The following is a 23,657-nucleotide window of genomic DNA, read 5'->3' as shown; positions in this document are numbered from 1 at the left end:
ACCAAGCTATTGATTAGAATTGTGGTAGTTGTAGTCCAAATAGAAAAAATCAATCTGGATAACATTCTATAGTTTTTTACATATATATACTTCAACTTATAGGTTGAACGTGACTTCAGCAGGTCGTATACCACTGCAATAACACCATACCTATTAAAAACATTAGGTTTATTTTCATGCTGATAGAAAAGTGAATGGACTCACTCAATACCAGGTATGAGAAGGAAGTGATGTGAGGAGCTGAGCCTTGCTGCTGGGGCGGGAATATTTTATGCGTGGGTTACGTGTGCGTGCGTGCGTGTGGCTCTACAAGATGGCAAAGTTGTTATGGCAGGTACAGTAGCTGTGTGCCTTACCTCAGCTAACATCTGCACCTGCGCGCGTGACAACTCCGTAACTGCAATCGCTGCAGTCATCTGAGGTCAGTGAACAGTGCAGGTGTTTGAATGGACGTTTGTGAATGAAGTTAAAAGCTTAATCTGCCAGTGTCGTGCTGCTAAAGTAGTTTGCATGAGCAGTGAAGCAGTGACTAAAGTGTGGGTCGAATGGTAGAAATCTACACTGTCTACTAAGTAATAATAGTGTAGGTATAAAGCGGATGAATAACTTTTGTCAACATCCTGTCCCTCCAGTGTGTACATACGGTGAGGCACAATGAGCCTGGTTCTTCATGATCTCCTGGCCTGCTGCAGAGCACTCGAGAATGACAAAGCTACAGAGAGGAAGGTGAAAAAGACGAACTACTGCCTATCAGTTGTCCAAATAAATGAATTCATAGGCGATTCAATGTACTTTAAATAGGTTAAACAACTCCCTATTTAGCATATTTTAAAATAACAGAGGATGCTAACTAACACTGTTGTCCAGTTATCATGGCAAAGCAGCCCAACACCAGTAACTACCACAGTTATCCTTTAATTCACTTCTTTTAGTTACTACCTTCAAATCAGGGCTCTTCTTACCGTACAGTATTGAACTCAGTCAGAAGCTTAGATTGCACTGCTTATACATCTGCTGAGCATCAGCATCTGTCCTGTCCACTTGCAAATAAGATGCAATTTGCCTGTGGCTTGCACTGCATCAATTTTGCACTTTATAAGTGTACAAAGGCAGTGCGATGAATAGCTGAAAGACTCTAAAATCAGTTATTTTTTTAAAATAAAGGTTTATTTACTTTCCTGGCACTAGTAGCAACAAAAACAAAATAAGATTTGCCAGTCATCTTGGTATGTTAATAGTCTGTATAGCCCCACAAGTTCTCAGTTGTGACACATTATATGTATTTATTGAACAGAAAATCAAATCCTGGTTCTTCCTGTTAAAATGGGGGGTTTTCTTATCGCTAAGTGCCTGCTCGTATTGGGTCGCTTGACTGTTGGGGTTTTCTCCAATACCGTTGGGTCTTTAACTTACAGTATAAAGAGCTTTGAAGTGAATTTTGTGGGGAATTATCCATAATTAAATAAACCTGAAATGGTTTTAATCAGTGCGGTGTAAATGCTTTTTATTTCATCTCGTTTTTATTATCAGAAAGAAGCTGAGCGCTTCAGACGGCTCCTCCGATCTCCAGAGATTGTGCAAGAACTGGATCGTAACTCATCAGCTAAAGCAAAAGCCTCCAAGCAACTCACATGGGATGCTGTTTTCAGGTAACCTGCCTCAGAGTATTTGCAACCATATAAATACAAAATGTATATATCTATAAGGTGTTTTCAGAGAAGGTACTATTTTTGACCTTTTTGCATCTTTTGAAAAGTTCTTAAATAAGTATTTGTTCTTATTTCATATTCTGCAACATGCTCGTAACTCATAAATGATTTTAGCTAAAGTTAGCACATGTACCGGAACAAGTGGCTTCTATAAATGAACGCTCTTTATTCTGCTTGGCATTTTATTGCATCAGGTTTCTGCAGCGCTATGTCCAAAAGGAGACGGAAAGCATGCAATCAAGCAAATCCAACATCACAGCAACAACGCTGGCCACGCGGCAGAAGAAGATGGCTGAAATATGCAGCCTGATTAAATACTTCATTCGCTGTGCTAACAAACGTAAGAGCAGGAGCAGGTTGCAATATGTTTCAATTTTGGGTGAATGTATGTCATAATAAATTAGGGAACACTCATATATCTTTATATTTATAAGTATCTTTCATTAATTCATCAGACACAGTAGAAAACATATTGAATGAACTGTGGGGACTGCAGTTAAGAGTGTCCTCTTCTTCCTCCAGGCGGGCCTCGTCTGAAGTGCAGTGAGCTGCTGAAACATGTGCTGGAGGTTCTGCAGAGTTCGTACTGCTGTTCAGCCTATGGAGAAGATTATAGCAGCCTCCTTGTAAAGGACATCCTCTCTGTCCGCAAGTACTGGTGTGACATCACTCCACAGCAGTGGCAAGGTCAGTGGGCTATTTGGAGTTTTATTTTCTAAACATCAGGAAGCAGACAAAAGTAAGAACTGATGGATCTGTGTTTATTCTTGATCCTTAGATCTTTTGGACTTGTACTGTGGTTTGTTCAACTCCTCGTCCAGACCCATCAACCGCGTTTTGGTGAGCAGAGTGATCCACACAGTGGTGCAGGGCGGCTACATGCAGACCGATGGATTCAATGACACGCTGTTCAGCTTTTTCTCCAAAGCACTGCTTAATGTCAGGTGAAGACTTTTAACACTGTTTTAGATTTACGTTGCATATATGTTCTGGTATTAGTCGCTAAATTTAAACACTATGCATTCTTTGTATCAATCGTATCAGGCAGGAGAAACACTTGGCTGTTTTGGAGCACCTCGTCTCAGCTCTGAACATCTTCTTGAGATCTGCAGCTATGAATTGTAGGATGAGGCTGTGTCGACTGGGAGAGGAGCTTCTGCCTTCCATACTGTACGTCTGGGCAGACATGAGGCCCAGTCCAGCTCTCAAAGAGGAGATTGTGGAGTTCTTCAACCTACAGATTTGTGTCCATCACCCCAAAGGAGCCAAGACGCAGGATACAGGTTCTTCTTTTAAAAACTTCATTTTAAATGTTGGTTTACAGCGTTTGTGGTTAATAGTGGTCGGAGGCCAGGCCTTATTGCGGGATCTACACTCACCAAACACTTTGTTAGGTACACCTTCCTTTCTGGTTCGTCTTCTGCTGCCGTAGCCCATCTGCTTTAAGGTTTGATGTCTTGCGCAATTTGAGATGCTCTTCTTCACCTTGATTAAGATCATCCAACTACTTTGTTTTAAGGGCATATTTGAGTTTCCTATCTCTTACAGCAATATAACCTTTCTCCTCTAATCTCTGACATCACAAAAGCATTTTCGCTTAGACCACTGTCGCTCGCTGGACATTTCCTCTTTTTTGGATCATTTTCTGTAAACTGCAGACATGGTTATGTAGGAAAATCCCAGCAGATCAGCAGTTTCTGAAATGCTCAGACCAGCATGTCTTGCAACAACAAGCATGGTACATTCAAAGTAATTAAATCATCTTCCTCATTCTGATGCTCAGTTTGCATTTGGGGGGCTAAGGAGGTAGAGCGGACTGGAAGGTTGGTTGTTCGATCCCTGTCTGCTCCCACTTCCAACCTTCTTTCTGGGCAAGATACTGAATCTCGGGTTGTTCCCAATGCATTCCAGACTGATGCATTCATTGGTGTGTGAGTGTGTGTGAGTGTTAGATAGAAACCAGTAGGTAAGTAAAAAAGTTTAATTTAAATTTAATCTTTCAAATTTCACTGGTGAAAACATCAAAAATCTAAACTTTTGCAAAGCTGTGGCTGAACTCAAGGTTTGCGTTCATTTGTTGGCAGTAATTATTTAAACGTCATGAACATAAATATTTGAATATCCTTAAATAAATAACCAATAACTGGTGGCTGCTCTCACTCATACTGCAGGTGCACATGCTGAGGACTGGTCCAAGTGGCGGAGTCTGCTGTACAACCTCCACAACGCGTTGGTCAGGGAGATTGGTCACATAGGCAGCAGAGGGAAGTACGTCACAGGGACCAGACACATAGCCGTCAAAGACAATCTCATTGAGCTTACGGCTGACATCTGTCACCAGGTAAGAAAGCTCGAACGCCATGTATGCACCGAGCGCATCAAGGTTCAGCTTCGCTCAAAAGTGCGGTGAGGAAGCTCATTAGAGGAGGGTGTCTGGACACATTTAATCCTTTAAACGCTCTTACGTTTCTTTGCTGTAGCTGTTTAATGATGACAGTGACACCCACATCGTGGATGTCACCCAGGCCTCCATCAGAGCCACACAGATGGGCAGTCCCACCCACGGAGCTGCCAGCAAGCGCCGGCGTATCGAAATGGGCTGGGAGGTCCTCCGTGAGCATCTGCAGCCTCAGCACAGTGACTTTGATGTCATACCGTGGTATGATAATCACAGCACAAATAATATAAACACATTTTCAAGTTAAATAAAGATGATTACTGGGTAGAGTGACTTTTAAATCAGTGTTATTGCTTTTTATTTTATGGGGCATCAACTCTGCCTTGAGACACGGAGGACTGCTGTGCTATCAGCGTCACATAAAGACATTCCCGTCTTTTATTTCCCCTCTCAGGCTGCAAATCACCACAGCGCTTACCTCTAAGTACCCATACATGGTGCCTGGACGCGAGCTGGTCTCACTGCTGTCAGTGTTGCACCAGCTCCTGGCAGAGCAGCGGAGGGGAGAGAGGGGTGTGTATGTGCTGCGCTGTCTGAGGGAGGTGGCCCGGTGCCAAGCTCGCTACCCAGAGAGAGCCCAGGTCTACAGGATGGAGCTGGGAAGGCTCTGGGTTAAGGTATGGCGCCTGGCAGTGCGTGGGGTCAGCTCGTCCCCGACAGAGTCCCTCAGCCTGGACCTGCTGGCCTCCATCATCCAGGGAGGACTGATTAATGTGGACAGAGACTTTTGGAAGCTTTTATCTGGATCTGTATGCAAACCGTCCAAGTGAGTTTCTCTCTTTTTTCATTGCAACAGTAGTTTTCTTTAATTACACAAAAGGTACTAATGTGATTCAATTCCTCGTACGCAGGAGTGCTGCACTCTGTCTTGCCCAGGCCCTGCTAAAGTGTCCGGTCCCAAAAAGTCTCATCTCAGCATCAGGCTGGGACTTTGCGGGGGCCACAGAAGGAGCCACATCACCTAATCTGAAGGAGAGCTTCATAGCTTGGATGCTGATGAGCGACCAGAGTGATGAGATGGAGGACAGCTCCAGACCTCACCCCATCATTTGCAGGTTGGCAGGTTATACACTGATGTTAATATTTGTAGAAGGTGCTTTTATATTCAAAAGATAAGATGTTCCAGTTAAAAAAGGATTCTTTTTCTGTTTGCACAAACTCCAAAACTCAGAAAATTGAACCTTACTTCATATTTTTCCTTTGTTTCTGGATTTTTTCCTAGAATAAAGTTTATCTTGTATTATTGCATTTGTATTTAAGATAAAAACGAAACTTTTCTTTTAATTGCAGAGACTTTCCTCACAATCTTATAGCGAACATCTTGGTCTCTCTTACTATGAAGGACGCCAGAGTCAGCCTAAAGTTTCTGCTGGGTACTCATGGCATAGAAAGGTGAGGGGAATTCTTTTATTTTTCAACCTCTTTTATTACTATATATATATATATATATATATATATATATATATATATATACAATTTCTAGCCATAACCTGTAATATACAGCCAGTTTCTGCACTGCATCTCTCTCTGCCCTCTCTGTAGGTATTGCTTTGAGATTTGGGAATTAAACTAACCCTCTTTGCAACTCTTTTCTCTTCAAAGTGCCTTTTCTCAAGAGCAAATACCCTCTGATGCCAAAGACAACCTGGAACAGATTGAGAGACTGTACCAGCAGTTCGGCTTCAACACGTCGCCGTCAGAAGTCCGCAGATTTGACCAGTCGGCGAGGACGGCGTCAGCTGACAGCCGGTTTGCTGCTGTCCCCGGCCTCAGAAACAAGTTGGAGCAGTCCCTGCTCTGCGTGGCTGACAATTTACTCAACTGCTTCTCTCCTGAAGTGAGTTAAAGTCAGATGTGTGTGCACGTATGAATGTTGTTTTTCATGGTAAACAATAACATCTATTGTTTTGGACCCTCGACAGTCTCAGTCCACTCCTCCAGAGTGTCTGGTGCGTTGTTTCAGTCAGCTGACTGCTGTTTTGGCAGCTTACGTCTCCACTGGGTTTCTGACTGAGGAGGAGGCCTGCCGATCGCAGCTCTTCGGTAAAGCAAAGGTAATCAGTTAAGTCATAAAATCTGATTCCTGCCTGGCTGAGAACCCTTGTTTGTCATATTGAAAATTGAAATGAAATATGAGCCCCAGCTTTAAAGTTTTCGGGCTGTTCTTGCTCATAGGCCCTCGCCCAGGACTTCAGCGGGTTTGTTTCAGGGGTGAAAGTAAAAATGATAGAGGAAGGGACCATGGGCACCCTGAGGTCTGTTATGAAGCTTTGCACACAGTCTGCCAGCAGAAAAAACAAGGTGACAAAGCTTTTCTTCTAGAAAAACAACCATATCTCTTAAAGTCAAAGTCAGGCATTGACAGTGGATTTTAACTACTTTTGTGATCATTCTGCAGGAAAATATTTGTCCCACCTCCTCTGGTTTCTTTATAATGATTCTGCCAGCCAGCCTCCTCAGCGAGCTGGCGGAAATCTGCAAAATGTTGGTAAGCAACAGAAAGAGCATGTCACAGATTTAAAAGATACAAAAGGAAAAACCTTAATGTGAAAAGCAGGCTTGTGAAATCAAGCTCCCTTCTTTTTCCCTTTAGATAAGCACTGCTGCCAGGAGAGTCACTGTCATGGATGAGGATGACCACATGGATGATGAGTGGGAAATGACCAGAACTCAGCAAGGCCATGATGTTGACTTGTTTGATGATGGTGAAGAGCCCCAGAGCAGCACCAACGGGAACCACAGGCCCAAAGGAGACAACACCGACACTTCCTGCGGCCCAGGTATGTCGGGTCCTTTCCTGGTTTGTTCCTTTCTTAAAAACACAGACAGCTAAGTAAAAAATTAACACGTTTCATACACATTGCTCGCTACCTTGCAGGTGCGAAAAGCCTTCTATCAGAAGATCATCTGGCACAGCAGGACCTGGCTTTCCTCGCAGTGTTGGAGTTCCTGTGCGAGTGCGGCTCGGTCCAGCCCGTCCACGGCCTGCTTTTCAAACCCCAGGAAGTGCGGCGCAAGCTGCTGCTGCTGGTGGAGCAGATGGACTTCAGTAAAGCCCTGCACCTCAACATGGTAGGCAGCAGCAAATTTGGAGGATCACCGTGGCAACCCTTTAGCCAGAAACACTCATCTTATCTGGTTTTCTTGCAGTATCTCAGCCTGCTGAAGAAGCTTCCTGCTGAGGACTCGCTCTCCCCGGAGGAATTTGACTCGCTGCTCCGTCCTCTGGCGTATGAGAACCTTTCTCTTACTCGTATTTGTTAGACACATTCAATCTGCACAACGTGAATTAATGTGTCTGTGGTAATAAATAGATGTATTTGTTGCTGTCTTCACAGGGACCTGTGCTCTCTGTATCGTCAGGACCAGGAGATCTGTGCTGCTGTACTGATGAGTTTGTTACCCTCCATAAAGAGCCTGGGGAAAACCCATCACATGCCAGAGGAGATGAGACATGTGCAGGGATCCTTGCTGAAAGTGGTGTCCGGATTCTGGTTAGAAGCATGTTTTTACACCATTAATAGATGAACTGGCTGCTCTTTAAAAAAGATTACATTTACATACATGATTTCAATCCTTGATAGAGAAGTCAAGTGTAAAATTACCTTCTTTTGGAATTTGAAATTCTCTTGTTTAAGGGTTTGCTACAGGGTAAAACATGTATATTTGTTGCACTACAAACAATGTATTGTTTTCTGTGGAAGTGTATAGTAGTCAGAACTGTTACTAATGCTCCTATTGTACTGCGTTTCAGTTTCCTGAGCCATACAGGTAAATGCGTGGCATCTGTGCGAGCTGCTTTAGTGCAATGTCTGGTTGCTCTCCTGGAGGTAAAATCTACGATTAAGCAACAGTGTTGCTGTTTTTACTGCCTGTAAAAGTGTCCCATTACTGCAGCAGCTCTCGTTGTCACTGCTTTTGACTTTGCTTGTTCTTTTGTGTTTGCTGTCATTTCGGCTTGGTTAGGCCGACCCATGCTGTAAGTGGGCCGTCCTGAGCATCAGAACCTCTGACGGAGAGGAAGACCATCCCGTGTCTGTTGTCCTTCCATCTCACCTCGCAGACGCACACCACCAAGTCCGCATGCTGGTAGCCGTTTCAGTGGAGAGGTACGCTTCCGTCTTTTACCACTAATAAACATAAAGCAAGACCAAGATCAGACAGATAAATATGTGCTCGCTGGTATCGCATCTCCAGCCTGTTTCTGGACATGAGCTCAGAGCAACCAGATAAGACGAAGATGCTGCCACTTAAACACCAGCAGAAAGCCTTTGAGAATGTTTACCTGAAGGCTCAGGAGGGGATGAAGCTTCCGGTAAGACCGAGCAGCATTACCACATGTCGGCAACTCTTTGCTATACCCCCCCCCCCCCATACACACACCGACTAACGTATTGTTTGTGCAATCACACGCAGAGAGGCTGCTCTTCTGAGGACCGGGAGGACGAGATATTCAACCGCAAGGCCACCCTGCTCAAGAGCTTGTCAGTCGTACTGTGCTGTAGCCCCGTGTGTGAAAAACAGTCCCTGTTTGCACTCTTTCAGTCTTATAAAGAAAACGATATTGAAGAGCAGCTCATTAAAAAGGTAACAAGCTACTTGAATGCAATTTTGCTTTTACAAGGTCTTGATGCATTGTAAAAGTGAGGTAACACGTGCTTTGGATAACTACTCTGATGCAGATTAATACTGCACCGTATGTCACTATGGGCCAGTTTTACTGCCAGTAAGAGGTGGGATTTTTGCGACTGACTCTATTGCATGTGGATTTATGGGAGTTCCTTTTTCAAGGCGCAGAATATAGGGAGGAGAATATTTCAATCAAGCATGCAAACTGATTTACTGTGGTTTAGTAATCGTCCAGGGTGACGTGATTTGTCCTGTCCTCTCTTTCACCTCAGATGTTGTGCAGTGTCTCCAGAGCGCTGGGCTACAGGAGCGTAAAAACATTCGTCAGCTCTCACCTGAACTACCTGGTGGCCGAGTGGCTCGCACAGAGACAGTCTGATGACCGCTACACTCTTGGATCTTTCCCCTACAGTCTACTGGATCATGCCACAGTCAAAGAGTTCTATAAGTGAGAAAACAAGCTCATCTTTGCGTCACTGAGTCACATTTCCTTCTGCTATAGTTACATTAAGCTGGTGTTTTTTTGAAATCAAGTGTATTACGACTGAGCATCCTTTTCCAATACCCTTAAAGCTCTTCCTACCCGGTGCTGATCCCCCGCCTGGTCTTCCTGGATGACTTTGAGCAGGTGAAGTCTATCGGCAGGTCTCTCGACAAAGACTGGAGGGACTTACTGGCAGACTGTTTCCCAAAGATCATGGTCAACATTTTGCCATATTTTGCACTGCCGGGCCAGGACTCGCAGGTTGCACAGCAGAGAGAGAAGGCCAACATGGTGTATGACCTGCTCAAAGATGCCAGCTGTCTGGGTAAACAGGTAACACCAGCTTGTATCGACAGTACATCTGCACTCAAGACTTTTGCTTGTCAGTCCTAAGATCTGAGAAAATGTTATCAAGGTCACAAATGCTTTGCTGAACAAGCCATAGTCAAATGATTTTATATACTCTAAAATTCACCTTCTCACATGTGTCCACAGCAAATCGACAGCCTGATCCACAGTAACCTGGCTGACATTGTAGTGGAACTGCTCATGACTCTGTATGAAGGAAGTGGAGCTGAAGAAGACAGAGGAGACCTGAAACGCTTTATTGGGTATTGGGATATTTGTCCTGTAGTAATTTGTTGTTGTTGTTGTTGTTTTATTTTCTTTTACTGTTCATTCATCTAAATACTCAGTATGGTAACAAATGGACGTCAAAATCAGTGTTTAATATCTCTCAGAGAGCTAGACCCGGTACCAAATCCACCATACTTCAGCTCATATGTCATCAAAGCTACACTGGACTACCTCAGCAAGTGCCACGGTGCCAACCACAAGTCACTGGTAGCCATTCTGTCAAAAACCCCGGTATGATGTCTCATGTATCGTCACCCAGTCAAACTTTTTTTTGTTTTGATAATAGTCACAGTGTTCCGTTTTCTGTTCTATGTGCAATAATGTTACATCTGTCTGTAGATTTCTATCCAGAGGATTCTGCTGGCCGTGTGTGAAAGAGCAGCAGAGACGACCAACAGCTACGAACGGCACCGCATCCTCCTCATGTACCATTTGTTCGTCAGCCTGCTGCTCAGGGAGGTGAAGGACGGTCTGGGTGGAGCCTGGGCCTTTGTTCTCAGAGATATAATCTACACGCTCATTCACCATATTAACAGCAGGTCGGTGCACTCGCAGGCAGACTTACACACTGGTGTGAATCCTGAGTAAGTCAATCAGATGATATTATATGAAATTAAAGGCCCACAGATGTGGAACACGTTACCACTAGAAATAAAAACAATAAGTGATCTTAAAATTTGTAACGCCAAGATAAAATCATAATTTAAACCAAAGCAAGTCTGTGATTACTTGTTATCACTGAAATTGATCATTTCCCATTCTTAATGGCTGTTTTTAAGTGTTTATATGTATATATAGAAATTTGTTGTTATCCTTTTTCATATATATATATAAATTTAGTATAAATAAATTTTTATACTATTCCTGTTCTATTATTATTATTATCATTATTATTATTGTTGTTGTTGTTTTCTAGCATTACACGGTATCTCGATACTGCTAAAAAATTGAGCTAACTTAGCTACATTAATAGCGCGGTTTTAGGCTAGGTTACAGAACAGTTTTTCTACATTTCACACATATTGTGCTGTACATACATAAACACTGTTTTCCTGCTGTCCACAGACCAGTTCCGTGTGATGAGGTTTCTACCCGCAGCCTTGCTCTGTGCTGTGACCTGCTGGCCTCCGTGTGTCACGTGTCCCTGCAGGTCTGTGATGATGCTCTGGGCTGCCACCTACAGGTCATCATTGGAACTCTAACTGCTCAGGTGACCAGCCGACCCTCCATCTCAGAGCAGGTAAGTGATTGCATGCCAAAGCGTGGTGTTCGTTGAATGTATTTAGTATTTAGTACACAGCATACAGTTCAAAACTCTTGGGCCGCCCATAATTTCTTAATATTTTGTTAGGAAAATGGGAAAGACAGTTTTTAGGAATGCCATTTACACAAATCACAACAACGGTCGCCTTAAGGTGGTTTATATTGTAAGGTAGACCCTGCAATAGTATATACAGAGAACAACCCAACAATTTTATGAACCCCTTTGAGTAAGCACTTTGGCAACAGTGGAAAGGAAAAACTCCTCTTTAACAGGAAGAAATCTCCGGCAGAACCAGGCTTGGGGAGGGGCTCCATCTGCCGAGAGCGGTTGTGGTTAATGGAGGAAGACAATCTGGGTCTTTTTGTGCACAGACAGAAGGATGGACTGTTTGCTGATAACAAACTCTTCTTTATTTCATATCTTTGTCTTAGAATAACTGTGGCTCATTTTCAGTGTGCATGATTTTGATTTTGAATCCTCTTTTTGCCCTGAAGGTTCTGAGTCTGCTGCAGTTTCTTGTCATAGAAAATCAGCAGACGTTAAAGGAAGCCATCAGAGGGTTGGAGCCTTTCCCTGATATCCCTGAATTCAGAGAGCTGCGGGCTGTACAGCACAAACTCAAATATAACGCTGGCACCTTCAGTCTGAGACAGGTAAAAGCAGCAAATACATGTGTAAATATAATGTCCTCGCTTTAAAAGTCTATTTAGATCTTCTCTCATCATTTTGATACGGAGAGTAATGAATTTTTAATTATCCCCCCTGCAGGAGATCGCCCACTTCCTGTCAGTGACGTCCTGTGACTCCTTACCTCTGACTAGACTCGAGGGGTTAAAGGAGCTCACCAGACAGCTGCATGACAACAAAGGACAGATCAGAGAGCTTCTTAAAGAGTGCCACGGTATGATGCTAAAGGAGGAAGAGTGGTTTCTGCGTGAGAACGATTGCATGTAAATGTTTTCCATCCGTGTCGTCCTTTTTAGCCGACGCGAGCGACAGTGTGCTGGTGAAGCTGGTCCTCAATCTGCTGCAGCTCTGTAAACTAGCAGCCGGCCACCCTGGAGGAGCTGACATTCAGGGTAAAACAAATCAAAGCTGTGTTGTCTTCCATGTCAACAGTTTGATAAGATTCAGTTTGGCAGTGCTCTCATAGCTCAGTCCTTGTGCTGCAGAGGCGGCAGGCAGCTGTTTAGGAGAGCTGGGCCCAGTAGACTTGTCCAACATCGCCCTTCTCCATGGCAGAGACCCCCTGTATGAAAAAGCCGTCTCCCTCTTCGAATCCACCGAGTCTCAGTGTCTGTACATCGTCCTCAACTGCACGAACGACGCGCTCACTCAACAGCAGTACGTCCTCAAATTCTGTAGCTATCAGGTTTTAACTCATGATGATGGGAAAAGCTGATGTGCTCTGTGCTGTGGTTGTCTGCCAGAATCGAGGTGAGACGGGCAGCAGCTCAGTGCCTGAAGAACATCCTCGCAACTCAGTCAGGAGTCGACTTCTGGGAGCAACACAAAGGGAACAGAGACCCCATGCTGACTTACCTTAACCCATTCAGAACAGCCAAAAATAAGGTGGGTTTTAGATATTTGCACATGTGTCTGCAAGTTACCTCACGGGAGCTCACAGCAAGCTCATGCATCTGATTACTGGCTGCCAGGTGGTTGCTGTGGCTGCCAAGGAGAGCACAGAGGCCAGAGGAAACCTGAAGAGCCAGGAGTTTTGGATTCCCCAGGCGGGCAGCCATAAGAACTGGCTGAAGGCTCTGTGCACAGCGCTGCTGGACAGCGGAGGGGTCAAGTGTGAGGCTCTGCTTTTGTCCCGACCACTCTGCCTGGTGAGTTATCCTAAGAGCTGTTTAGAAGTCGAATGGCTACATTACTCAGCCAGAATTTTGTATTTTTTTAGAATAAAAAATTCAAACAACAAGAGAAAGTAAATTGTTCTGTTTAATTTGTGTTTAATTAGTTAACATTTGTAGTCATATACTGAATGTCAGTACAGCCTACTCCACCTTATTCCTTCTGTGTCGCTCCATCTTTCTCTCCATGTTTAGGTGTGGGTGGACTGCTGTCAGAGGTTACTGCCTCTCATCATTCACTCCATTCTTCTGGATGACTCCGATGGGTCGTTTAGGGACTTGCTCTCCTCCCACATTCAGGACTTTTTCAGCTTTTGTTGCAGAAGTGCTCAGGCCTCGAGTCGCTCCGCCACTCCTCTCACGTCTGACTCTGGTCAGTTTGAATCTGTGACAAATATTATTAATCCTGTTCCTTATATTTTGACAGTGGACGATAGATCGTATTTAGTGCTTGTTTGCTTTGAGATGAGGGTCCATGTTATTCTCTGCAGAGACCGACACTGCGAGCCAGGGCGTGCATGATAAGACCTCTCTACGTACCATGCTTGCAGTTATTGACTACCTCAGACACCAGCAGAGGCCACTGGAAGCTGACGGGTTTGTAGTCAGATATTATTCGATTGGACCTGCTCTTGTCTCTGCCCCAGTAAACCTGCCGTAGTATGAATGTAGAGCTTTGCCTTCTTGCAGCAAATCCTTTGGCACAGTGTGCGACTCAAACTTCTGGCTGGATCTGAACTACCTGGAGGTGGCCAAAGCTGCTCAGTCCTGCTCAGCTCACTTCACCGCCCTGCTGTACACCGAGATCTACGTGGACAAGATCAAAGCTAACATGGAAGAAAGTCGCAAGTATGCGGCGGCTTCATTTAAACAGTAACAGAAAAATAACTTTATCCAGCTTTTCATTTTTGATCCATTTCCTGTAACTGCAGAGCCAACTCCAGAGCAACGCGGAAAATAAATTTTGAAGAGAACAGCCAGACCTTCACGATCTCCAGCCTGACCGAGAAGAGCATAGAAGACACCAATATCAGTCTGCAGGTTGGTTCTTCGTGCTGCACACATAGTTACACAGGCTGCTTTGTTTTCTAAATGGCAACATCAGGTCAAATCAATGTTATTTGTTTGGCTAAGAATATAAATTAAATTTTCATGGAGCTTCACAGCCATAAAAAGATTTAAATATGGGAGGAAAAAAAAGACAGCCTCTTATGGCAACCAGGAAATGCATTGCTGTTGAAGCTGATCTTGCATTTTGATGTATCATCATTATCACACATCAGCTATTTTATCTGTTTTTAAAAGACTTTCTTGTTCTCCTCTCATTTTTGCATACTTAATAGGAGCTGCTGATCGAGGTGTATCGCAGCATCGGGGAGCCGGATAGTCTGTATGGCTGTGGTGGCGAAACCATGACCAGCCCCCTGACGAGGTAGAAAATTTCAATTAGGTCTTTCACACGGTCACTTATTCTTCATTAGGCTTCAGTCATTATCAGATCTGCTGATGCCGTTTTGCCACGTGAATTCACAGGATTCGCACCTACGAACACGAGGCTATGTGGGGAAGGGCCCTGACCTCCTATGACCTTCACTGTACCCTTCCCGAGGTCACTCGGCAAGTGGGCATCGTGGAGGTATGATTGAAATGATACTATGACGAACCACTTCCTCCAAAGAATGTTTTAGATTGAAACATTTTAGCTAATACATTCAGTGCACTGTAACACAGTTTCTTTAATCTTATGCCGACAGGGTCTGCAGAACTTCGGTCTAAGCAGCATCCTGGCCACCTACATGAGGGGTCTCGAGAGCGAAGGGGTCGAGTGGGGAGCTGAGCTGCGAGATCTTCGCTTTCAAGCAGCCTGGAGGAACACCCAGTGGGATTTTGAGCTGTCAGAAAGGTGAGGGAAGCATCTGCTGCATGAAACACAACTATAATCTCACAGTTAGAAGCTGATTTTTTTTTTTCTCCAAATATGTCTTGCTGTTGCAGGAGTGAGAAATCCAATCCTGGCTTTCACGAATCTGTGTTTTGTGCCCTGCAAGCACTCAGGAATAAGGAGTTCTCCATATTTGATGAAACTCTGAAACAGGCCAGGTGCGGTGGACAAAATATGAAGTTTTACCCTCTGGTACGACAGCTTTATTTCTGCTTTATAACGCGTATGCATTTCTACAGGGGTGCCGAGGTGGAAGAGCTACGCAAAGGCAGTCTGGAGGCCGTGTCATCTCTGTATCCAGCCCTCAGGAACCTGCAGAGCGTCAGAGAGCTGGAGAGTGTTAAAGAGCTGTTCTCCAGGTGACTCAGGCAGAAGCATACCACACAGTCAGTAACACACGGGACGCCTCCTCTGGACTTATTCATGGTTAAACTCTTTTTTTCTTTTCTTTTTTTTACATTAGACCCTTCTCAGACCTCATCCTGAGAGAAGTTTACGGCCAGTGGCGGCACCACTCTCAGCTCCTCGTTGACAGTGACTTTGCTTTAGTGGAACCCATCCTAGCTGTCCGCTCTGTGGCCCAGCACACCCTGTTGTCCAGGGTGGAAGAGCCCGACAGCAGCCAGTACCTCAGCTCTGTTCTCACTGACCATCTCATGGACTTGTGCCGGTTAGCTCGCAAGGCCGGAAACACGCAGGTAACATCCACAGATCCACAGGTGAAGGTTTGAAGCACTGTTTTCCTTTTTACCACATGAATGTCATATGAAGGTTGCTTCTAACCTCTATCCAGCTGGCAGAGCGTGCAGTCTACCAGATGAAGCAGCATGCCGGCGGTGGAAGGACCTGGGCGTCGCTACCTGTGTCGTCGTGGCAACTGGAGGAGGCCCAGGTTTTCTGGGCAAAGGGAGAGCAGGGTCTGGCTCTGGGCCTGCTGAGACAGATGATACACAGCCTAGAGAAAAAGGTCAGTTGGACACATAACGCTGTGTTGTATCTAATGCAAAACAGTGAGATTAGCTAAGTTAAATCCAAATACCAAGATGGGTTATTGAGCTGGTTTGATGTGTGTTGCACAGGTGGATTTAAATCCTGCATTAGCGCCAGTCTACACCGAGTGCCTCAGGCTGTGTGGTAACTGGCTGGCAGAAACCTGCCTGGAAAGTCCTGGAGTCATACTGGAGAAGTACCTGGAGAGGGTAAGAAGAAGCTTTTGGTATGAGCAGTCGAAGCTTTATTAAAAGATTAAAGTGGCTCCGGTTAAGAGTTATTTTCTGGTATTTTCTTTTCGTGTGAAGAAGAGCGACCAAAACAGGAATCTTAAATCTTAAAGGTCTCAAACGCCCTAAAATCCACACACACAGCAGTGATCGCCTAGAGAAATGAATGGTTTATTACCCGTCGGCTTGGCAGCATGCGGGCCTTCATACGCACACACCCTCACATGAATTATTTATTTATGTCCAGACAAATTAGGAGCAGGCGACGACATAAATATTAAACGTCTGCAAGTTTACACTTTATGTCCTTTGGCTACGCCAGATTCATATAGACAAAATTAAATAATTCATGTGTGTGTCTGTGTGTGTTTTATACGTCTGAATCGGGTTTTGTAGTGACATTTTTTTGTGCATCTGGTTAAATCTTGTTTTACATTTTTTTAATGTTTGTGTTGACACCTGTAAGTTTTTGCCTTTTTTATGCTGATTTTTGTTTCCTCACGTGAGAACAGCCCTGTACTGTTGAATTAATAAAGGTCTCATCTCTGCTCAGGCAGTGGAGGTGATAGAGGGGGAATCGGGACTTCAGGACTCCAGGCTCCAGAACCAGCGGACTGAGGCGTTTTTATCTCTGGCCCGCTTCTCTGACGCTCAGTACCAGAGCATCGACAAATACATGAACTCGTCTGAGTTTGAGAACAAACAGGCCCTGCTGGAAAAGGCCAAGGAGGAAGTGGGCTTGATAAAGGAGCATAAAGTGACCTCCAACAGGTTGATTTGCACATTTACAACTCGATGTATTGCATTTAAGCTGAGGTCCAGTTACAACCAAAGAAAAAGTGAAGGCCTGTTTCCAGCCTGTCTTTGTGCAACTTCACAGGTACACAATAAAAGTCCAAAGAGAGCTGGAGCTGGATGAAAAAGCCCTGTCCAACCTGCGGACGGACAGAAAGCGCTTTCTGTGTAAGGCTGTGGAGAATTACATCCAGTGTCTGGAGCAGGGTGAGGAGCACGACACCTGGGTCTTCCGGCTGGCTTCCCTCTGGCTGGAAAATGCTGACATTAAAGATGTAAATGAGATGATGAAGGTCAGTAAAACGTTCACATATCTGCACTGAATCTTACAAATATAATTATCTGACAAAGCTTTTTGTTTCTGTCTTATACAGAAAGGGGTGAAACAGATCCCGTCCTACAAGTTTCTGCCTCTCATGTATCAGCTGGCCGCCCGCATGGGAACCAAGATGGCAACTGGCGTGGCAGAGGATACAGGATTCCACGATGTCCTCAATGAGGTAACGCGGCTCTTTTATTCATTATTGTGTAAACCGCATTATGTAAAAGGTTTGCTGCAGCCACGTCCAGTTTATTATTTGTACTCCTCCCTCCTCATAGCTGATATGCCGAGCATCTCTGCAGCACCCTCACCACACGCTCTTTATCATCTTCGCCCTGGTCAATGCCAACAAAGACGAAAACTTTTGCAGGTCCCGGCAGTCTAAGAGTGCTACGCGACAGCTCTCGCAGTTTGATCTGGTGAGTGTGATGTTTCCATCCGTTTTACACGATTCTCTCCATCATGCGGAGCTTAAATATGACACGTCGTTTGTCATGGTGTTTGCATTAAACGGGGACAGCGCTGTTGCGTTTTGAAACTTTGGGTGTGTTAAATGTTGTAACATGACAAAAAAAGAAGCACCTGGTGTGTTTGTTTGTTTTTAAAAATTGTTTACATGTTCTCCCTCATTCAGGAGCGTTCGGATGTCGCTCGGAAGATCATCGCCACCATCAGGAAGAAGCGAGCCGAGATGATCCGAGGGATCGAGCGCCTGTGCGATGCCTACATCACCCTGGCTTACATGGATGCCAGCAGACACAAAACAGAGAAGAGTGAGTTATGCTTTCTTCACTCGCTGGCCACTTTATTAGGTGCACCGTGTTAGGAGTGGGTTGAGTCATCTTTTTGGATCAGAGCTGCTTTAATTCTTCGTGGCACAGATTCAGCAAGGCGCTGGAAAGATTTTGCTCCATGATGTGAATCTTTGGTTTCACCAAATGCCAAAGGTGTGAGTACAGTGAACTCATTGTCATGTTTAAGAAACCAGTTTGAGATTATTTGAGCTTTGTGCCGTGGTGCCTTATCCTGCTGGGAGCAGCCGTTAGAGGATCAGTACACTGTGGTCATGAAGGGATGAAGACTTTTCTCCTCATAGTTGCTCAGGTCCACTCAGCTGTTGCTAGTAGACCTAACATTCTACAGCTACTCACGACCTCTGAATGTGTATATATGTTATGGTTGTGTGCATTAAATGTCCGCTGCTTAGACATCCTTTGTGTCCTTGTTTGGTTTCAGAGGCTATCCCCATCCCCGCTGATCAGCCTATCATGCAAATTAGAGACCTTGAGGAGGTCACCATACCCACAATGGAAATTAAGGTAAAATACAACTTAAAAACATACAGAGAGAGAGAACTTTGCTGCTTTCAGAGTTTATATAAAGTTTTGTTTTTTAAGTGTTACTGGGGTGATCCATGTTTAGTGTATAGTGTCATTTTTTAATTGGTTTGGTTGAATTATTTGTCTCATATTTATCGTGTAAACAGGTGGATCCGTCCGGTGGTTATGAAAACCTGGTGACTGTCAGGTCCTTCATGCCACACTATCACCTGGCCGGAGGAGTCAACCTGCCCAAGATCATCGACTGCGTCGGCTCTGACGGCAAAAGCAGGAGACAGCTGGTCAAAGTAAGCGTGCGTGCGTTTGTGCGTGTCTTACGTGTGCTTTTGACGTCGGGTTTTTTTGTCTTTCAACAAATATCTTCTCGTGTGCCATTATAGTCTGGCCAGCCCTGACGGGAAGGTGCTCACAATTTAAACTTGAGTTTTTTTCCATTTGGCTTTGGCTATTGCTAATAATGAATCCTGTTTTTGTACCAGGACAAACAGGCTTTCACTCCTTTCTAATGAAAACATTCTTTAGCAGGCTGTGTGTTTGTGTGTGAGAGCATGCTTGTGTTTGCTGACACATTTGACAGTCAATTAAAGGCTAATGATTTACCACTTGGGAGAGTCGTGGTGAAACTTAATAGTTTTGTATCTGTGTGCTTGTTTTGCATTAATATTAAACTCACAACAGTCAGCAGCATTAAACGGCCTGGGAGTTTGACTCAGCAGCTTCCAAAATAAGATGAAAGTGAAAAAAAAAACAGGAGAGTTGAAACTGTGTGTTTGATTGGGTGGTGAAAAAAAAGCTCTACAGCGTAGCATCGCTATATTTTGCATGGTAGTGTTGTATCGATTGACTGATTCAGAGCTAGCAAACACCTCAGTCGCACGAGTAAAAATAGGTCAGCAGCCACTCGCCTAGCTTGGGAGTCAATGCACCTACTGCTCCGATTACCACTGGGACCACTGTTACCTTCACCCTCCACAACTTCTCGAGCTCTTCTCTGAGCCCTTGGTACTTCTCCAGCTTCTTGTGTTCCTTCTTCCTGATGTTGCTGTCATTCACTATACCTCCATCGATCACTACGGCCGTCTTCCTCTGCTTGTCTACCACCACTATGTCCGGTTGGTTAGCCACCACCAATTTTGTCCGTCTGTATCTGGAAGTCCCACAGGATCTTAGCTCAGTGTTCTCCACCACCCTAGGGGGCATCTCCCATTTTGACCTCGGGACTTCCAGGTTATACTCGGCACATATGTTCCTGTATACTATGCCGGCCACTTGTAAATAGCTGCTGTCTAATTTATAAATGCAGACAGATTGCTAACATGTTGCCATCAGTCTGAATGAGTCTTTGTCAATGACATCAACTCGAGGAGACGCGCCCCAACTTGGCCACCAACTGGTTGTATTGTGGTTATTTTCCTATAGGTTGCACATTTCTCGTAAATGTGAATTCTCTCTGTGTAGACCTCAACAGATATGCGATTTTCTATGGTTTTTCACAGTTATTTACTGTATTACCAAAAACAGATTGCATGTAATTGCCAACTTGAGATCTAAAACCTGCAGGACACCGGCCCTGGAGGCCTGGAGTTTGACACCCCTGCATTAAATTGCATTAAATTTCAAAGTAGTTCCTCCAAAGTTGTCTTGCCTGAAACTCAGAGGAACTATCAACCGAAGAATTCAGCCATTAACAAATGAATGACTGCAAACGTCTTAAAACTCCCAGTGTCCTACAGAACTCAGTCTGTCTGTTCTTGTTTTGCTTCAATGGCTGTGAAGCAGTTTGAGCCCTCACACGTGATACTGGGCTGTACAAATACACTGAACTGCACTAAAATAAAGGATCGTTGTGATGATTTTGGTCACGTCACCTGTGAGTGATTTTAGTGTTTTAATGCAAACAGGGTCAGGACGACCTGCGACAGGACGCAGTGATGCAGCAGGTCTTCGGCATGTGCTCCATGCTGCTGCAGCGCAATACAGACACTCGCAAGAGGAAGCTCAACATCAGACGATACAAGGTTCCCCGATAGACGCACATCTGTGGCACTGCTTCACATTTGCTTTCATCTCTTTTTCCCTTCGTTGCTTAAAAAAAAATCTGTCATATACTTGATTCCAGGTGGTGCCTTTCTCACAGCGCAGTGGTGTGTTAGAGTGGTGCTCTGGGACGGTGCCCATCGGGGAGTTTCTGGTGGAGCCCAATAAAGGAGCTCACAAACGCTTCCGACCCCAAGATTGGGCCAACCTAGCCTGCCGGAGGAAGATGATGGTATGGCGGTACTGACAGGAAAACACTTTTGCAACATGGCAACACATGCTTGCTATGGGTTCAGAACTCACAGCTGTAGTTTTTGTTGGGCTGTCACTGCAGGACGCTCAGAGACTTGCATTCGATGAGAAGATGCAGGCCTACAACGAGGTGTGCACGAAGTTCAGGCCGGTCTTTAGGTATTTCTGCATGGAACGGTTCCTGGATCCCGCAGTGTGGATGGAGAAGCGGCTGGCTTACACTCGCAGTGTGGCCACCTCCTCTATAGGTACACCGTCTCACAGAGTAAAGCTCATTATGTACTGTAAATACAAGATGCCACAAACCGAAGGGCGACATAATTGATGTGACTTGAAACTAAAGTGTTGGTGTTGATTATTGTTAAGGTGATTGATGGATCCCGGTTTGCTTTGTACATAAAACACCACCTTTCACCTCAGCGTGTCAACATTTTGTTCTCAGTTGAAGTCCAGAGTTGAAAGAAAATATTTATCAGTCATGACACAGAATTAAAAAATATACATTTGCAGCAACGAGATTTCATATTATCTCCAAACGACGATCCAGTAATTGTAAAAACAAACCTTCTGTTTTCTGTTTTGTGTCCACAGTCGGCTACATCGTGGGTCTGGGTGACAGACACATCCAGAACATACTGATCGACGAACAGACTGCAGAACTGGTGCACATCGATTTAGGTATTCTTACACCAAGAAGGTCACGCTTTGTTTCGGAAAATGTTTTTTTCCTCCAGTGTGGATGCCCCTTTTTCTTCACTGTGTGTGTTTTTGTTGTTGATGTTTTAAAGGTGTGGCCTTTGAGCAAGGCAAGATCCTCCCGACCCCTGAGACTGTCCCCTTCAGACTCTCCAGAGACATTGTGGACGGTATGGGCATCACTGGAGTGGAAGGAGTTTTCAGGAGGTTAGCTAATGATTATGCTCAGATGTTGCTCTTATTTGTCAGCAGTGGTCTGGGACCTTCAGGCCCTTTTATACTCATACATGGAAAATTGGAAGTAAAGACTCTGTGACAGAACACGGCAGGCATCCATGAGATGACAAATTTGAATCAGACATGAAAATATAAACTGAAGTGGAGGTGGGTTGCAAAGTGGCTTGCAGTAAAAATCGAGGTAAAAACAAAGTGCACCCCCTGTCAATTCTGAGGTTTTACAGGACATAATAAAAAAATTATCTGATCCTTTTATTGTATGAGTAGCTAATCACCATTGATTGATGAGTTTCCTTCACAATTAATAAAGTTTTATAATTTGAAATGGCATATTACATTGTGTCATTAAACAAGCTTCCTCATTAATCTTTTCTCAGACCACAGAATAAGATTCATGTTGGGAAATCTGTTGCAATTTAGACATTTTAAACATTCAGCACTATAAATAATCTGAACCCTGCTTTCCCTTTCAGATGCTGTGAGAAGACGATGGAGGTGATGAGAAGTTCTCAAGAAGCTCTGTTGACTATTGTGGAGGTAAAATCATGGGACGGTTTACACAGAGCTCTAAATATTATGTTTTATTCCGTAACTCCATATTAAGGAGTGCTTTTGTACATTTCTGTGTCTTTGTACGTTTTAAATAGGTGCTGCTGTATGACCCTTTGTTTGACTGGACCATGAACCCCCTAAAAGCTTTTTACCTGCAGCATGACGAGCAGCAGGAGCTCAACGCAACGCTAAGCTCCACTATGGGGGGAGATGACATAGACAACAGCCGTAAATCCAGGTAATCAAGGAGAGAAGTGTCAGAATTGGAGCTGGCGAGGTTTTGTGTGTGTGTTCAGTCTCTTCCCCTCGTATTCTTTCCAGCAGTGACAGTCAGAGCTTCAACAAGGTGGCGGAGCGGGTGCTGCTGCGGCTGCAGGAGAAGCTCAAGGGAGTGGAAGAGGGAACGGTGCTCAGCGTGGGAGGACAGGTCAACCTGCTCATCCAGCAAGCCATGGACCCCAAAAACCTTAGCAGACTTTTCCCAGGATGGCAGGCCTGGGTGTAGACTTGAAAAAAGTGATATCAGGGAAAAAGTGCAAAAGAAAAAGTTTATTTTGGTTGAAAAAAAGATCGGTGGGAATTTTCATTCCTTTTTGTACGACTCTAATAAAACTGACTCAACAGATGAACATTAGGAATCAAGCCAAATCACAAAAATTATTAAAAAGACCAAATAACTTTGTGTGCGTGTTTGGAAGGCTGACATGTTTGCTGTGCATGTTTTATGTTTCACCCAGATGAATGTGAATGTTGCTAAGTGACTCTATGAATGTGAAGTACCATTTAAAGCCTTCTCCAGGCGTCATTTCATGTCTGTTCTTTATTATCAGGTAAAGTGTTTTTGTTCTTTTCCTGTGCATTGAATATAAGGCTGCTTTGTCAAATGAGTACTGTATCATTAAATAAATAAAAAAGCAGTCAATCCAAAAGCATGCTGGCCTGATTAATGCATTTCATTTTCACATTAAAATATCCTCTCCATATTTTCTTGTCGCTCAGCCACTGCATCACTGAAACACACTGTGTCTACCTGCCCATATGTCATGTTTTCAGTACCTTTCCACTGCACACTCGGCATAGCAGTACTCACTCACTGCTCTGACACTTAAGCAGATAACGCCTGTGTCATGTTTAGACTCGCCAACTCGTCATTGTCTTTGCTGTGTGCTCAGGAGGGAAACAAACTGATGCTGTGTGAAGTGTAGGCGTGACAGTTTTCATACAA

General features: G+C 44.4%; 1 protein-coding gene across 2 annotated transcripts; it reads left to right on the top strand.

Moving 5' to 3' along the window:
* Positions 1-98: 98 nt before the first annotated feature.
* Positions 99-23,606, top strand: atm (ATM serine/threonine kinase). 2 transcript variants are annotated; one of them, XM_085131296.1, is made up of 63 exons: positions 99-421; positions 633-726; positions 1,531-1,649; positions 1,904-2,049; positions 2,232-2,396; positions 2,488-2,653; positions 2,754-2,992; positions 3,881-4,050; positions 4,190-4,368; positions 4,562-4,933; positions 5,019-5,222; positions 5,458-5,559; positions 5,770-6,004; positions 6,090-6,221; positions 6,343-6,468; positions 6,566-6,655; positions 6,761-6,947; positions 7,046-7,239; positions 7,318-7,397; positions 7,506-7,661; positions 7,922-7,997; positions 8,134-8,276; positions 8,365-8,482; positions 8,584-8,754; positions 9,069-9,244; positions 9,370-9,613; positions 9,776-9,891; positions 10,021-10,147; positions 10,256-10,455; positions 10,982-11,156; positions 11,675-11,833; positions 11,949-12,081; positions 12,164-12,259; positions 12,353-12,524; positions 12,611-12,752; positions 12,839-13,015; positions 13,235-13,412; positions 13,531-13,636; positions 13,730-13,888; positions 13,972-14,080; positions 14,383-14,471; positions 14,573-14,675; positions 14,794-14,942; positions 15,035-15,139; positions 15,221-15,340; positions 15,445-15,679; positions 15,775-15,948; positions 16,061-16,180; positions 16,755-16,972; positions 17,082-17,289; positions 17,371-17,496; positions 17,597-17,737; positions 17,953-18,091; positions 18,555-18,637; positions 18,805-18,945; positions 20,560-20,676; positions 20,778-20,927; positions 21,030-21,195; positions 21,539-21,625; positions 21,736-21,850; positions 22,354-22,417; positions 22,528-22,670; positions 22,757-23,606. In XM_085131296.1, the coding sequence occupies exons 2-63, from the start codon at positions 655-657 to the stop codon at positions 22,935-22,937; spliced, it is 9,285 nt and encodes a 3,094-aa protein (XP_084987422.1). In that variant the 5' UTR covers positions 99-421; positions 633-654; the 3' UTR covers positions 22,938-23,606. The 2 variants fall into 2 exon arrangements, with proteins under 2 accessions (XP_084987422.1, XP_084987421.1); XM_085131295.1 differs by having other exon boundaries at positions 101-421; positions 22,754-23,606.
* Positions 23,607-23,657: the final 51 nt, after the last annotated feature.

The sequence above is a fragment of the Neolamprologus multifasciatus genome, chromosome 14 (genome assembly GCF_963576455.1).
Source record: "Neolamprologus multifasciatus chromosome 14, fNeoMul1.2, whole genome shotgun sequence".
Classification (NCBI taxonomy): domain Eukaryota; kingdom Metazoa; phylum Chordata; class Actinopteri; order Cichliformes; family Cichlidae; genus Neolamprologus; species Neolamprologus multifasciatus.
This window is presented reverse-complemented; position numbering and strand designations above follow the sequence as displayed.

What these genes read in the sequence shown, in the direction of transcription:
- atm (XM_085131295.1), top strand. Translation starts at nt 655, where the DNA reads ATGAGCCTGGTTCTTCATGATCTCCTGGCCTGCTGCAGAGCACTCGAG. An exon ending in ACAGTCAAAGAGTTCTATAA is followed by an intron (nt 9,245 to 9,369) that starts GTGAGAAAACAA and finishes ATACCCTTAAAG; the next exon opens with CTCTTCCTACCCGGTGCTGA. An exon ending in CTCTGTTGACTATTGTGGAG is followed by an intron (nt 22,418 to 22,527) that starts GTAAAATCATGG and finishes CGTTTTAAATAG; the next exon opens with GTGCTGCTGTATGACCCTTT.